The sequence below is a fragment of the Phoca vitulina genome, unplaced genomic scaffold (assembly GCF_004348235.1).
Source record: "Phoca vitulina isolate PV1807 unplaced genomic scaffold, GSC_HSeal_1.0 scaffold13, whole genome shotgun sequence".
Taxonomy (NCBI): domain Eukaryota; kingdom Metazoa; phylum Chordata; class Mammalia; order Carnivora; family Phocidae; genus Phoca; species Phoca vitulina.
Window position 1 is genome coordinate 22,639,133 of NW_022589716.1, and position 14,054 is coordinate 22,653,186.

The following is a 14,054-nucleotide window of genomic DNA, read 5'->3' on the forward strand; positions in this document are numbered from 1 at the left end:
GGGACGGCAGGAGAGACAGAGAAGAGTCGCGAGATTTGGCTCGACCACATCCCTCCCCGGACTCCTCCTCCCCTCCTTCCCCGCGCTCCTTCGGCAAGGCTTCCCGGGTTGCACGTGTAGTTGTTGTGGTTCAATCTCACGTGGCCGCGGAAGTGCCGCACTACTGGTCCGCCTCCAACATGGCGGCGCCTAGTGAATGAGAGCCTCGTTTGGTAGCCTTGGAGGTGTCTGCGGGGCCATGGACGGGCCTGGGTTCACGGCTTCGCTCGTGGTGAGTGCTGGGCGGTAGGGTGGGCGCTCGGGGCGCTGGAGTCTCGCACTGGAGCCCATAGTGGCTTCTGTGCCCTAGCACTTTCTTCCGGTTTTGCGCGTTGAACCGTCCTGGGGTCACTGGTCACCAGGCAGGTCTGGGAGGGAGCGCGGGGTTTCTGGGTCAAGGTTGTGTTATTCCTACCCGGAAAACAGAAGGAGACGGGGGGTGGGAGTGGGTGCTCCACAGTCTTCCGCCGGATGGTTTACCTAAAGAAAAAAAAGAAGAGCTTCAATTATATACTGTAACCACACTCTGGAGAACTGGGAAATTAAATATATGTAACAAAACAGAAAACGTTTACATCGCACAGACTCCTCTCTGTCCAGGACTGTGGTTTTCATTTAGCTTTATCTTTTTTCACTCTCGGAAAATGAGTTATCTTTCATTCCATATATAATAAATCTACTTATTTTCTTTCAGGCGTTCTTGTAGGCTGTGGGTATAGCGATAAGAAAAGTAGTTATGGAGCCAGTAAGATGGTAGTGTTTAATTTCTTAGAAAACTACAAGAATCAACATGTTTTCACATCAAAAACAAAACCTAAGAACAAAAATTTCTGTAATACGTTGAAGCCTCTGTTATGGCAGGTCCAGCAGTGAATACAGATTGGTCATTGTGGAAGAGTAGGCAGAAACAGTATTTAAAAAAGAAAAAAAAGGCAGCTTTTAAAAAAAAGGCTCCCACTGAAGTAATGGAGGCTTGGTGGAATTTCTTCTTTTAATTATCAAAGGTTTGTTGTTGCAGGTGTTGGAGATAATATGGTGAACAAGCTAGACCTGCTCACATGGGTCAGGTGGTGGAGATAGAATAGTAAAATGACTGTTAGGATAAATGGCATGAGGGCTAGTTTCAGGGTGTTACGGAAAGATGTGCAAGGGGGTGCCTTCGCCACGCTTTTGGATGATGGTTTTAAATTTAGGTTTGCTGAGACTTGTGTAAACTGAGTTTTAAAGATCCAAAGAAATACGTTACCATTTTGAAGTTTTCCTCTGTGGCTAGTGTGACAGTGGTAGTTTTGACAATTAACATTACCCTGCCAGGAACTGGGATAAGCTCTTCATGTACATCAATTCTGACAATTAAGTCCTATCCTGGTTTTCCAAATGAGGAAATTAGGTACAGAGAGATTAGGTAACATCTCCAAAGTCACACAGGTGAGATCTATTTCATGTGTGTAGGTGTTGGAGCTCAGATTCCAATCCAGTTGGTGTACTGTGGGATTCCATTCCCATAAACACTCCTTGATACTGTTTCTGAAGTCAGCAGCCATAGCTGTTGCTAAAAACAGGTCAGTGCCAGAGTTAACAAATGAACAGTAGTTTTAAAATTTATTAAAGTATGGTAGAAATGCTGAAAAATATACTTTTTTTTATTATAGTTACACAAGATAAAATTAGGATCAATAAGTAGAAGTTTTGAGGAAGTTAGATTTCATTCAAGCTAAAGAAGAATGATTTCATTTATTAAGCACACAGTTTATCTGCCGTGTATTTTGTCCACTGAGCACTCCGATAGCCCTTGGAGGTATGGTGGTGAACAAACCAAACTCATAAGTACTATTTAAGAAATCAACTGAGGGGCGCTTGGGTGGCTCAGTTGGTTAAGCGTCTGAGTTCGGCTCATGTCATGATCTCGGGGTCCTGGGATGGGCGCCCTGTCTGCTTGTTCCTCTCTTTCTCCCACTCCCCCCACTTGTGTTCTCTCTCTCTCAAATAAATAAATCTTTAAAAATATTATTAAAAAAAGAAATGAACTGCAGTGGGATAGAGATAGAATAATATTAGAGAACCTCCCTGAGATGGAGTAGCCAAGAAAGCCCCTGAGGAGGTGACATTAAACTAAGACATAAAAGATAAGAAAGCGCAAGACATTTTGTAGAGCAGCATGAAGGAAAACCCTCAGGTGGAAAGAATTGAGGATGTTAAAGTGGTGGCTGGGGCCTAGTGGGTAAGGGTAGTGTTGGCGGGGGTATATTGGAGAGGTGGAGGAAGTCAGCTGAAGTGAGTCTTTGTGGGCCATGGAAAGGATTTGGATTTTATTTGAAGCATAATGGAAGCCACTAGAAAGTTTTATTATCAAAGTAGTTCAGCAATGGAGTGGCTCCCCCCCCCCCCCCCCCCCCGCCAGCTTTGGAGCGTCTTTGAGGGAGGCTGAGCGCTCCTGGGGGAGTTTTGTTTTGCTTACTACTGTTTTACCAGTGCCTGGCATTTTATATGTACTCGGCTTTACTTATTGAGTGAATGAATGAATGAATGAAAGGTAGGTCTTAATGATTGCTGGCCTTGAAATTCACATTCTGAGTATTAAATGAGATAATGTCAGATATGCAGTCCAGAGCCTGGCATGTAGCAGACATTTAAATACTTCCTACAGCTTCAGGAGGAGGATGGGAGGGTTGTAGAGTTGAATACCGGGAGAGCCTCTGGGATGTTAGTGTTCATTTGGAGTGAGTAGGCTTTTCAGAAGAGAAAACCTCAGAGTACAGTGACTGGTGCATACTTTTAGGAAAGCAGTTTGGAACTAAGTATTAGTAACTTAAAGTTGTTCATAACATTTAACTCAGTGAAGATAATGGAAAGCCACTTAAACATGAAACACGGGAATGGTTAGGGTGAACGTTAAAAGATGCATTTCATCAACTGTTTAGGGGCCATTAACAACAGTGCTTGTGGAGAGTATGTGCTAGAACATGGAAAATACTTACAAAAGAGAAAAAAAATATAACACCGCACATTGGTACATCTGTTCATGTGTAATTAAAACTATAAAAATACTATTCCGTTCATTAAAAAAGAACTATTGCAATTTCCCAAGATAATACAAAATAATTTTGATAGTAGCATTACTTTTTGTCTTCTAGTTTTTTTAATATAAAGAAGTACTTTATATTTTTAAAAATACCACACCCTGTATTATATCTCTTTTCCTTCCTGCCTGACTCTTCTCTCCCCTTCAGTACTTAACTATTTCATTGTCCTGGTAGTTCATGAATTTATCTGGCTTGTTACTTGGATGAAACCCAAAACATCCTGCTGTAGTTACTTTTAACCAGTCCTAGGTTACAGGGAAAAGAACCTTGACAAGTATGTAGAGTACAGACGGTCCTTTGCGTGGTAGCCTGGCTTGTCAAAACGTGCAAGTGGAAACCATGCAGAATGGTCAGAATAACTGATGAGAAAGCGTATGATTCTTCAATGACCTAAAAATTCTTGTCAGCATTAAATGACAGACTCTTACTGTTGATCGAAAATGTATAGGTAAGTGAAAAAAATAGTAAAGCTAATATTGAGAACGTTGTAATTTAAAACATTAGAAACCAAAAATTTATTTCTTTGTGAGAAAACGTGTCAAAAGTAATTTGACCAGTGCTGGTCTTCTAGTCAGATAACTTACAATACAGAACAAACATCTTTTTTATGCCTTGGCAAAGTGTCATACTGCTTTCTAAGGTTGGATCAACTTCCAGCATTTTATCCTGTGTGCTTTCAACCTTATGCAATATCTCCAAGAGTTCCTTTAATAAAGGGAAGACTTGCTGGCGTCCCTTCCTCTGTGACATCTTCATCCTTTTGGTCATAGCCACTTTCCTCACTAATGTTGATAAGTTGGCCTTCACAAATTTCCTCTGACGCATATCTAGAATCTCTCTTGGACAGCAGTGTCCCTATTCCCATGGCTGGCTATGTCTTTTGTAACTTTACATTGGATTTGACTTTCACTTTCAGTGTTAGCACTTTTCATTTATTTGCTGCACTTTCATCTTTGTCGGCTAGTTCCCTCTTTTGATTATCTATTTTTGGAAAATGTTGCTGTGTTAACTGTAATTTGAACCATGGTGTTGGATGACTTGTGTTACTTGTGGGAATTGAAGTTCATGCATGTTGTTACTGTGTAAAGCAAGGACTGTCTGCTTGACTGTTCTTTTTAAGTTGTTTTCTTAGTGAGGTGGTTCTGGAAAAGCTTTTTCATCCTCTTCATGTACTAGTGTCTTCTCACTGGGCCTGACCTTCTGCTGAGAACCACTGGCCGAATGTGACTTGAGGGGAATGGTGGGGATAATGTTGCCAGGGCTTCTTAGGTGGGGTGAGAAAACAGAAGAAAAGAGAAGAATCAAGTATTGGACATACTTTGAGGGAAGTTCTCGACATTCTTTGCCACATATCTTTCTTTTCTGGAAGGTTGCCTTCTAGTCTTCAATCTGGTGTAAAGGGAAGTTAGTATCTGATGATGAAGGCTTATCTCCAGATCTGTAAGGAATTGGGAGTTATGCTTCCACATTTGCTAGGTTGCTCTGTGTGACTTTTTTCTTTATGGCATTTAAGTCAGGGAGCAGGTCTTTTTTTGCTTGTTTTTGTCTTGAGTAGACAGGTCACCTAGACACAAGTGTGTTCTGACTTTTGATCAGTCAGTGGAGCATCAAGGCACCCTCGGAGACCACCAGTCATCTAGGAACACTGTTGAGAACCAGTGCTGTGATGGAGGCCTTTTTTCTGTGTCTCAAGTACTAGAAGATAGGGCCACTTTTCCTTTCTCATTTCTCTTTCACCATAAGAGGGGCTGCTGGGAAAGTTTTAGTATTTGATAATTGTAAAAGACTTGTTAATGTGCTTTTGTTACCACTTCCCAAACAAATGCTACATGTTGAAATAAACATTTAATATTGAAAACATATATGATATGTGAATAGCATTAATGAAATGTCAAATAGAGGAAAGATAAAAATAACACCCGTAGTTTTCCTACCTCCACAAATTAGGTATCCTTGTCTGTTCAACGAGACATGTTCGTCAGCCTTTGCTGTGGTACTTGGGAAGAGTGCCTTGAAGATACAGCCCCGGCCCTCAGGGTTTACAGTCAAATAGGAGGCAGACATTAAAAAGAAAATGCAACAAAAATTAGCTATGCAGTAGCAAGGAGTGATTAAAAAGTAACCATTTCCTGAGCACTTTAACTTGTGCCTCTGCAGTTTTTTCATAGCCCAAGTCATGTGGTTACAATTTTGCATTGCTTCTAAAAAATTAACCCATACGTTCAAATCTAATGGTCACAAAGAAGTTTGAACATAAATATTCCTCAAGTTTTTTAAGTTGGTGCTGAATTGTTCCTGCTATGCATTGCATGATTTGGCTTCATGTGGAGTGTCACCGTGGGTGATTCTTGTCCAGGGAGCAGAGTTGGAGGAGACATTGCAATTCATTATTACTAATGAAAGACTTGAATTTGTGTATTCTGTATACGAACATATGAGATTTAATATATGAACATAGTCTTCAGTCTCTATTAAGCCTTTTTCATGCCTTTAATATTGTCATGTCAGAAATACTGCATCAGGAAACTTTGAAGGATATTTATAGTAACATACTAAAAATAATTCATGTTTATTGATAAGTGATTAAGGCTGGCATTTTGCAGTTTTTACTGGCACTTCTAGGGGAGTAGGTGGTCTGCTGTAGAAAGGAGACAAGGGCTCACTAATTGTATTTAATTCTCATATAATCTCCGTTGTGAAAAACTCTATGAAGTATAGGTATTATTATTTCCCCACGAAGAAGTGTAGGCCTAGAGAGGGTGAAATAGCTTTCCTAAGGAGACTCAGTTGAGATTGAAGCCAGGTCTGTCTGTCTGATGTCAAAGCTATGTTCTTAGACAATAAATCTAGACAATCTGAAAGAATTTCTGGAGAAATGGAAGGATACTCAAGTCAAATTCTAGAACCATTACTGTGTTCTTGAGAATAGCCTCACTAAACAAAAGTGAGCCGACACAGCCTTTTCCATCAGGAGGAGAGGGTAAACAGAATTTCTGGAGAAGTCATCCTAAGTAGACCACAAAGCTGTCAGTGTAAACGTGGAATGCTAAGTAGCAGACAGGTAGCACTGGCTTTCCATGGTCACAAGTGCTCTGGCAAACCACAACAGGGGCAATTAAAGAGTGATGGACTGTGTTTCTTCTGAACATTTAATCTTTTTATAAAGTGTTTTCTCATCATCTCACATTTCCATTTGATTCAAACCAGCAAACAGGTGCAGAAGCCCTGTTACTTAGGAGGTTCCAGGTTAGATATTTAGAACAAAGGTGACAAACGTGGCTTCTATTCCGAAGGATCTTAATGTCAGGTCAGATATAATGGTTAGTTAGTACCAAAGTGAAATATAAATGGAGTTATATGGGGGAGTCAAGGAAGTAACCTTGAATTCTGACTGGGAGCTTGGGAAGGACTTTAGAGGGGATGTGGCGTTTGGTCACAGCCTTAACGGTGGACAGGATTTTGGCAGGTGTGTATGTGTATATATATGTATGTAGGTATGGTGGCAGGGGAGTTAGGTGGTCTGCTGTCAATAGGAGACAAAGGGCATGGGAAGGACATTCCACACTGAAAGAAAAGCCTAAGCAGGAGGGCAGAAATGAGAAGTTTTAGGACATGTTCAGGGAACAGTGAGATTGGGTGAGGCTCATGGTCTGTAAGAGGATACAAAATGAAGCTGGATAGGTAGTTTAGGGTCCATGGGTTGAGGTTCTTAGTTACCTCTTATTAAGTGCCTACTATATACCACATGCAACCAGTGAATTAGGATTTTCTTTTTTTTTTTGGTGGAGCGGTATTCATTTTGAAAAGCTTTACTTTTTTATGTTTATACTACTTACTACAAAACTGGAACAGTACAAAAATTAGCAAGATAGTAAAAATGCTACTCATCCTGAATTTCTTTCCATAGAGGCAATAACTTATAGCAATTCAGTGTGTATGCTTCCAGACTTCTAGTTATGCATATATACAAATCAATACACATTTCTTTGAAAGGTGAGATGATACAGCATATATTCTATAGCTTTTTGATTAATTTAAAAAGATAACGTATTTCTGTGCCAGTGTGTTCAGATTGACCTCATTCTTTTAAGGGCTGTGTAGCAATCCATTACTCAGAGATAACAATTTATCTAACAAGTCCCCAAGGATGGACCATTAGGTTATTTCCAGTTTGTTTTTTTTAAGATTTTATTTATTTATTTGTCAGAGAGAGCACGCACAAGCAGGGGGAGAGGCAGGTAGAGGGAGGAGCAGGCTCCCTGCTGAGCAAGGAGCCGGATGTGGGACTCGATCCCAGGACCCTGAGATCATGACGTGAGCCGAAGGCAGGTACTTAACCGACTGAGCCACCCAGACGTTCTTATTTCCAGTTTTTTACTGTTACAAATAATGCTGCAGTAAACCATCTTGTATATTTATGCACTACTTCTGTGGAAGAAATGTTTAGAAGTAAAATCACAGGATCAAGGCCTTATAATTTAAAATTTTCATTTTGCCTAATTGTCTTTCAGGAGCTTGTAATAATTTGTTTCCCTTAATAGTGCCTATAACTATTCTTACTATTTTTAACCTTTTCTGGTTTATGGGGAAAAAATTTTGTTTTTATTTGATCATTAATGATGGGGAAGCAATATATTCATAATTTTGTTGGCTGTTTATATTTTTCTTTTGTGAATTGCATGGTCCTGTTTTTGCAATTTGTTTTTAATTCAGTGTACCTGTTAAAGGTTGATTTGTAGTAACTTCTAACATAGAGGTAGTAACTTTTTATTAGGGTCATTGATTCATTCATTCTTTAAGTAGTTATTGAGTGCCTACTATGTACTGGTGCTGGGAACATACTGGTTAACAAAACAGGTATGGATCTTACAGTCTGGTGGGATGCACAGACATTGAAGAAATGGTCAGATGCTCAACTATAGAATTAAAATTGTGATCAGCATGTGCAAACAAGAGGGTCTAAACCTAGACTGGGAGATTAGGGAGCATCTGTACCAGTCCTAGAAATGAGGAAGGTCAGGTGACTTGGAGGAAAAGAGAGCAAGGTGACAAGAGGTCAGTGGCGGTGGAGGTGAGCGGTAGATGGGGTCCTGCACTGCAGAGCCTTGTAGGCTGTACTATGATTTTGTTCTTTATCCTAAGGGCTCTTGGAAAGTTTGGGAGATTTACAGGTTGGAGAGTGGCAAGGTGAAATTGACATTGGCATTTCTTGAAGCTGATGATGCCATTAGTGTAGAGGGGTCAGGAGCACTGGAAGGAGAGGGAATCTTGGTGGGGAAGAAGACAAGTATGCAGGTAAGCAGACTGTCTGTGAGGCAGTCACCGGCGGCTGCCTTGTTGTGGAGAAGACCAAGGAGGGATGTTCCTCAGGGAAGCCATGTCAGGGGTTTGACTGGTTCTTAACTGTCGTTCAGGCCAGTGGCCTGTGATGATTTTGCTTAGTTAAATTAAACAGGTGCTTTGATTTTGTTCTGTAGTGGAGCAGCAGTGATTATTTTTTTTGGTGCCAGCATCCTTTTGAAAAATAAAGGTCTTATAGCATGCAGTCTTGAATTTGAACTCCCAGGGTCATTTCAAAGCACTCATTAGTTACTTCCTCTCTACAGCCTGCCTGCACTTTACATTTATTAAGTTAGAGGCATATTTTACATCAAGGTCTCAATAAATTGTTATTCTGTAGTTAAGGCTTGCTGGTTATCAGGGTTATGTTTTGTATATTTGGATTTTTGTCTAGTTCTTAACTACCATTTTCACTGTAAGCGACCACAAATCTTGAAACTTATCTTGCCTGATGAGAGAGAGACAGAGATAAAGTGTGTGCGTGTGCATGCAAGCAGGGAGGAACAGAGGGGGAAGGAGAGGGAGAAAGAATCTGAAGCAGACTCCAAGTTCAGCCCAGAGCCTGACATGTGGCTTGATCCCATGACCCATGAGATCATGACCTGAGCCGAAACCAAGAGCCAGATGCTTAACTGACTGAGCCACTCAGGCGCCCCTGTCTGATAACCTTATTGATAAATGATCATAAATAAAACAAATTTCTCAGACTAAAGAATAAAGGAATTTGATGGAGTTCCTTATATTCAACTAATGTTGGCTTGGGCATTTTGAACATAATTATGTGCAAAACAGTATTAATGTAAAATTATAAGCACTCCCAGAAGTTTCTGTTTAAATCTTAAATATGTTGCTGCGTGGCTAAATATATCGGTATTTTTTTCTTTTTCCTATTCTCTGTTAGCTGTTTTTTTTTTTTTTTCAGTCTCATGAATTTAAATGACATTTGAGTTACAGAAGTTTGAAATCTGCAAAAGCAATTAGTAACTTCTGATTTGTGTTTTACTAGATAAACAGATTGAATCTGGTTATTTTATTCTCTGAAGGTAAGAATTCTGATGAAAGAAGGGTTAGAGAATCAATGCATGCAAAGTAGCCAAATAGATAAAAGACTAATTAACTTATTGATTAAAATTTAGCAGTAGATAGCAAGCATCTCTCTGAGTTCTCTCCTAAGATTAAAGAGAAAATTACAATGAAATGCAGCATGTTTGTAAAGAATCTAGTTCTATTAGACATTCCCAGTGGGATTTTTGTTTTCCTTGTGTTTTGAGAAAATGATGAGGCAGGTGTAATATTTTATTTATGTACTGAATTTTACAAAATCCTTTAAAAATAATTGAGAAGAATGTTGGAAAAAGTTGGCTCTTTTTTTACTTTCGTACATTACTTAGGAACATATTCTTGTGACTTAGAAAAGGCCGCCTTTATTTCCAGAAAGAAATCCCAGTTACTTGTCAGTCTTTTACTGCCTCTTGTGGTTTAATTCTGGCACATCTCTGGGTTGTTTTGGTGACATCTCTTTAGATCATTTGCAGAGGAGAACTTCGTGGTCTTTGAGGTTCTGTCATGTCTCTCAGGCTGATCATATAGTACGGTATTAATATTTATGGTAATGTACTTTCCTGTTTCTATTAAAAGAACTTTTAATAATTTACCTCTCCTAGTTCATTACTGGATTTCTCATCAGAGTAATTTCATTTTTGCAATGAACTCTTAAAATGGTTTTATGGTGAGTGGTAAGTAGAGCAGTGTGTTTGCTATGTACTAAGCTTTGTACCACCTGAGCATTTTGTGTACCCAAAGGATGGAAACAACTCATCATTTTGAACTTTGCCTGTATGTTTGAATAATGCTGATTTTTCTTTTTCTATATCTTAGTTTTTAATATATAGTTTTAATATATATATTTCTACCTTTTGAATAGGTAATATACTCATGTTCAAAATCCAAAAGATGAGAAAAGTTAATGATTCATTTAAAAAAATTACTATGTAGAAAGCATATCGAGAGTCTTTGTAATTCTTCTGTCTGCTCATGGCCAACTGGTTTTGATTCACATTTTTAAATGGTGCCTTTTAGACTTTGTGTATTGAGCTTTCTTTGACACTGTTCTTGAGTTCATATTTTTCTGAAATTTTTTCCTGAATTTTTTTGCTTTGCCTAAGTTGTAACCAGTTTAAAAATATTCTACATAGGCTCTACTGTAGTTTTTAAAATGCAGCTTCTCCAAAGCAACATGATGTCTTTTGGGAGAAGACTAGCTGGGGCCAGGTTTTAATATGCTCTGGGAACTTAGCTTTTCTCCCCCCACCCCCCATTTTTTTTTACTTAATTTAAAAATTATCAAGGAATTTTTAAATAAACACAATGGAGAGCGAATACTACAGGAATCCTTAGATGTATGGATCTTAAAATACAGATCTGGATTCCCAAGGACCATTACCTATTTCAAAATAGAAGTCTCCCCCCCAAACGGTCTTACTTCAAGTGTTTTACCACTCATTTGTTGAAAAGATAAAAATATAACATTTGATCTGATATGGAAAGATCAGCAAGATAAATTAAGTGATAAAAGCAAGGTGCAGCACAGTGCATATTGTATATACCTTTTTTTTTAAAAGGAAAATAAAGTACGTATTCATATTTGCTTATATATGCCTAGAGTAACTTCAGAAGGATACAGTAAGCAACCAGAAGTGGTTACCTGAGTTATTAGACCAGGGAAAGAGACTTTGAACTCTTAACCTTTCTGAGATTGCTTGTTGACTTTTAAGCCATGTGGAAGTATTAAAAATGAATTTAAAATTAATTTTTAAAATAAAAATTTATTTAAAAAATTACAATTTTAGAATATAGCACAACAATGGTTATTTCCCCAGGAAAATCTATAAATTTAGATAGAAGGTCCTTTGACTATGCCAGGTAAGCTGTGGACTGATAGGTATGAGAAATATGCTTTAAAGATTACCTTTTTCTTATCCCTACCCCCAAATGGCAGAGAGCTTATTTGATTGTAACCTTCTTTCCTTTTTTTTTCTTTTTAAAGGCTGGTGGGGTAGCAGGTGTTGCTGTTGACTTGATACTATTTCCTCTGGATACCATTAAAACCAGGCTTCAGAGTCCACAAGGATTTAATAAGGCTGGTGGTTTTCGTGGAATCTATGCTGGCGTTCCTTCTGCTGCTATTGGATCCTTTCCTAATGGTAAAAATTATATGGATATTCTCACCACTAGAAAACCAAGATAATGAGATTTATTTTCAGGATGGTATCTGGTGTTACCCCATGTAGAATTGCTCATGTGTTGTAGCTTATCTCTTGAATTTGTTTTCTACTCATTAACCTGCTGCTTTTGAATCCGCTAGTGCTAGAGATCCCATTCCACTATATTTGTAATAGAATATGAGCAATCTTTCTAAATGGTTTTTCTTGTTAAAATTCCCAGTTAGAATCTTGAAAATGTTACTCTGATATTGGTTGTTATACCTCAGAGCAGTGGTTCTCACCTTTGCCCACACATTGGAATCTCTTGGGAAGCTTTAAAAAATACTGATACCTGTGTCACCTCCATAAGTTTAATTGGTCTGGCTTTGCCTGGGTATTGGGGGGTTTAGTCGCTTCCTAGGTGATTCCAGTGTGAGGCTGAGTTTAATAACTGCTGCCTTGGAGATTCTTTCGGAGCGCATGAACCTGAGAGGCCTTGAACCTTTTCTGTCTTAACTAAATTGCTCTTAGATGATGCATCCAACTCCCACTAACCTCCTCCTGTATACTCTCCTTTGAGTGTCTTGCTTTTGTTGTAGGTTTGGAGTCGCATTATGTGATTTATGGTCCTCTTATTTTGTAATCCGTATAATCTTTTTATGTAATCCACTTTTCGGTGTACTTTTTTTCAGATACTTATCTCATTTTGTTTACTGATGCTTTCAGTGGCACTCAATAGCAAACCGAGCGAACAAAACTACCACCACCACATACACACACACACACACACACACACAATTTTAGAACCTCTGCTCTAGGAGATTCTTAAACTCTGGAGTTTTTTCTCAGGATAATTCATGAGAAATTCTTTCATGTTCATCTGTGTTCATCCGGAGCATAGTATTCACATAAAGATTGGTAGTGCAGAGAGAAAAGAGTGTTTTGGTCCTTTGGTTCTCTCTTTCTTCTTCTCCCTCCCCCAGCAGCCCTTAGAACGGCAAACTGTCTTTGAGGCTATCCTTCAATTTTCATTTGTCCTAATACTTTTAGTAATTGATTGTAACAAGTTATTATTGAGCCCCCACTCCCTGTCAGGTGTAGTTCTCTATGTGGGAGAGATGCAGCCATTCCTAAACTTGACCGCAGTGCAATCCCTTGACGAGGTTAAAAAAGTACCGATGCGTGTGTCCCACTTTCAAAGATGTGATTTCATTGGTCTGAGGTGTGGCCTGGGCATTGGAGTTTAAAAAAAAAAATCTCTTATGGTATTTCTTTCATTGTTCTAAAAGTTCTTTTTCTCTTACAAATTGCACAGAGGAATCAGTGTTGGTAGACAGTAGTATTAGCAGTAGTCTATGGAGAACATGGTGCGTTTAGGCTCACTCAGGACTATTTTAGATTCTTGCCAGCAGGACTTTACGTACATGTGGGTTTTGAACTTCTGCATGTGTGAGAAAATGTTTTTCTTGCCATACTTACTCTTGTTTTTTGCCATCCACGGAACATCAGTGGATGGGTGATGCTGGGTAGTCAGTCAAAGTGCCTGTGGTTCAGAAATGGCCTTTTTGTTTTTCTGTGAATTTTTGGTGAATAGAAGTTTTCTGTGTGGCACTTTTTTTTCTTTTACTGTTTGTTAAAGTTCTAGTACACTAATGTAGCATTCAGTGGCTGTAGACTTTTCTGAGAACATACAGGGATCCCCCCTTATCCGTGGTTTTGCTTGCAGTGGTTCAGTTACCCATGGTGAACTGTGGTCCAGAAGCAGATGTTGCTCCTTCTAATCCATCAGCAGAAGGTCAATGGTAGCCTAATGCTACGTCACATGCCTACATCATTCATCTTACTGCATCTCATCACGTAGGCATTTTATCATCTCACATGATCACAAGGAAAAGGGTGAGTACAGTATAGGTATTTTTGAGAGAGAGACCACATTCACATACTTTTATTACAGTGTACTGTTATAGTTCTATCTTATTATTGTTGTTCATCTCTTACTTTGCCTAATTGAGAAATTAAACTTTAGCACAGATATGTATGTATAGGAAAAAAATGTATATATAGGGTCTGGTACTATCCATCATTTCAGTCATGCACTGGGGTTCTTGAACAAATACCCTGTGGATAAGGGGGGACTGCAGTATTCTGCAGGGGTGAAGAGTTGGGGAAGAAGGGGACTGAGGGTTGAAAGAGGAGACAGCAGACCCCTATTCAGGATCTTTACTTTATTTAGAAGGGAATGTAGAAAAAGCATAGGTTTTTGTTTTTAAAGAACTGGAAGAGGGGCGCCTGGGTGGCTCAGTCTGTTAAGCATCTGCCTTTGGCTTGGGTCATGATCCCAGGGTTTTGGGATCGAGCCCTGCGTCAGTCTCTCTGCTCAGCAGGGAGC

The 14,054-nt window shown here is 39.1% G+C and overlaps 1 protein-coding gene across 2 annotated transcripts in view; it reads left to right on the forward strand.

Moving 5' to 3' along the window:
• SLC25A26 (solute carrier family 25 member 26) overlaps nt 1-14,054 on the forward strand; it is a 126,935-nt gene continuing 112,881 nt past the window's right edge. For both annotated transcript variants that reach the window (XM_032411714.1, XM_032411715.1), the window contains exons 1-2: nt 1-271; nt 11,509-11,665. In XM_032411714.1, coding sequence (XP_032267605.1) covers nt 197-271; nt 11,509-11,665 — 232 coding nt within the window. In that variant the 5' untranslated portion in view covers nt 1-196. The remainder of the gene's footprint in view (nt 272-11,508; nt 11,666-14,054) is intronic.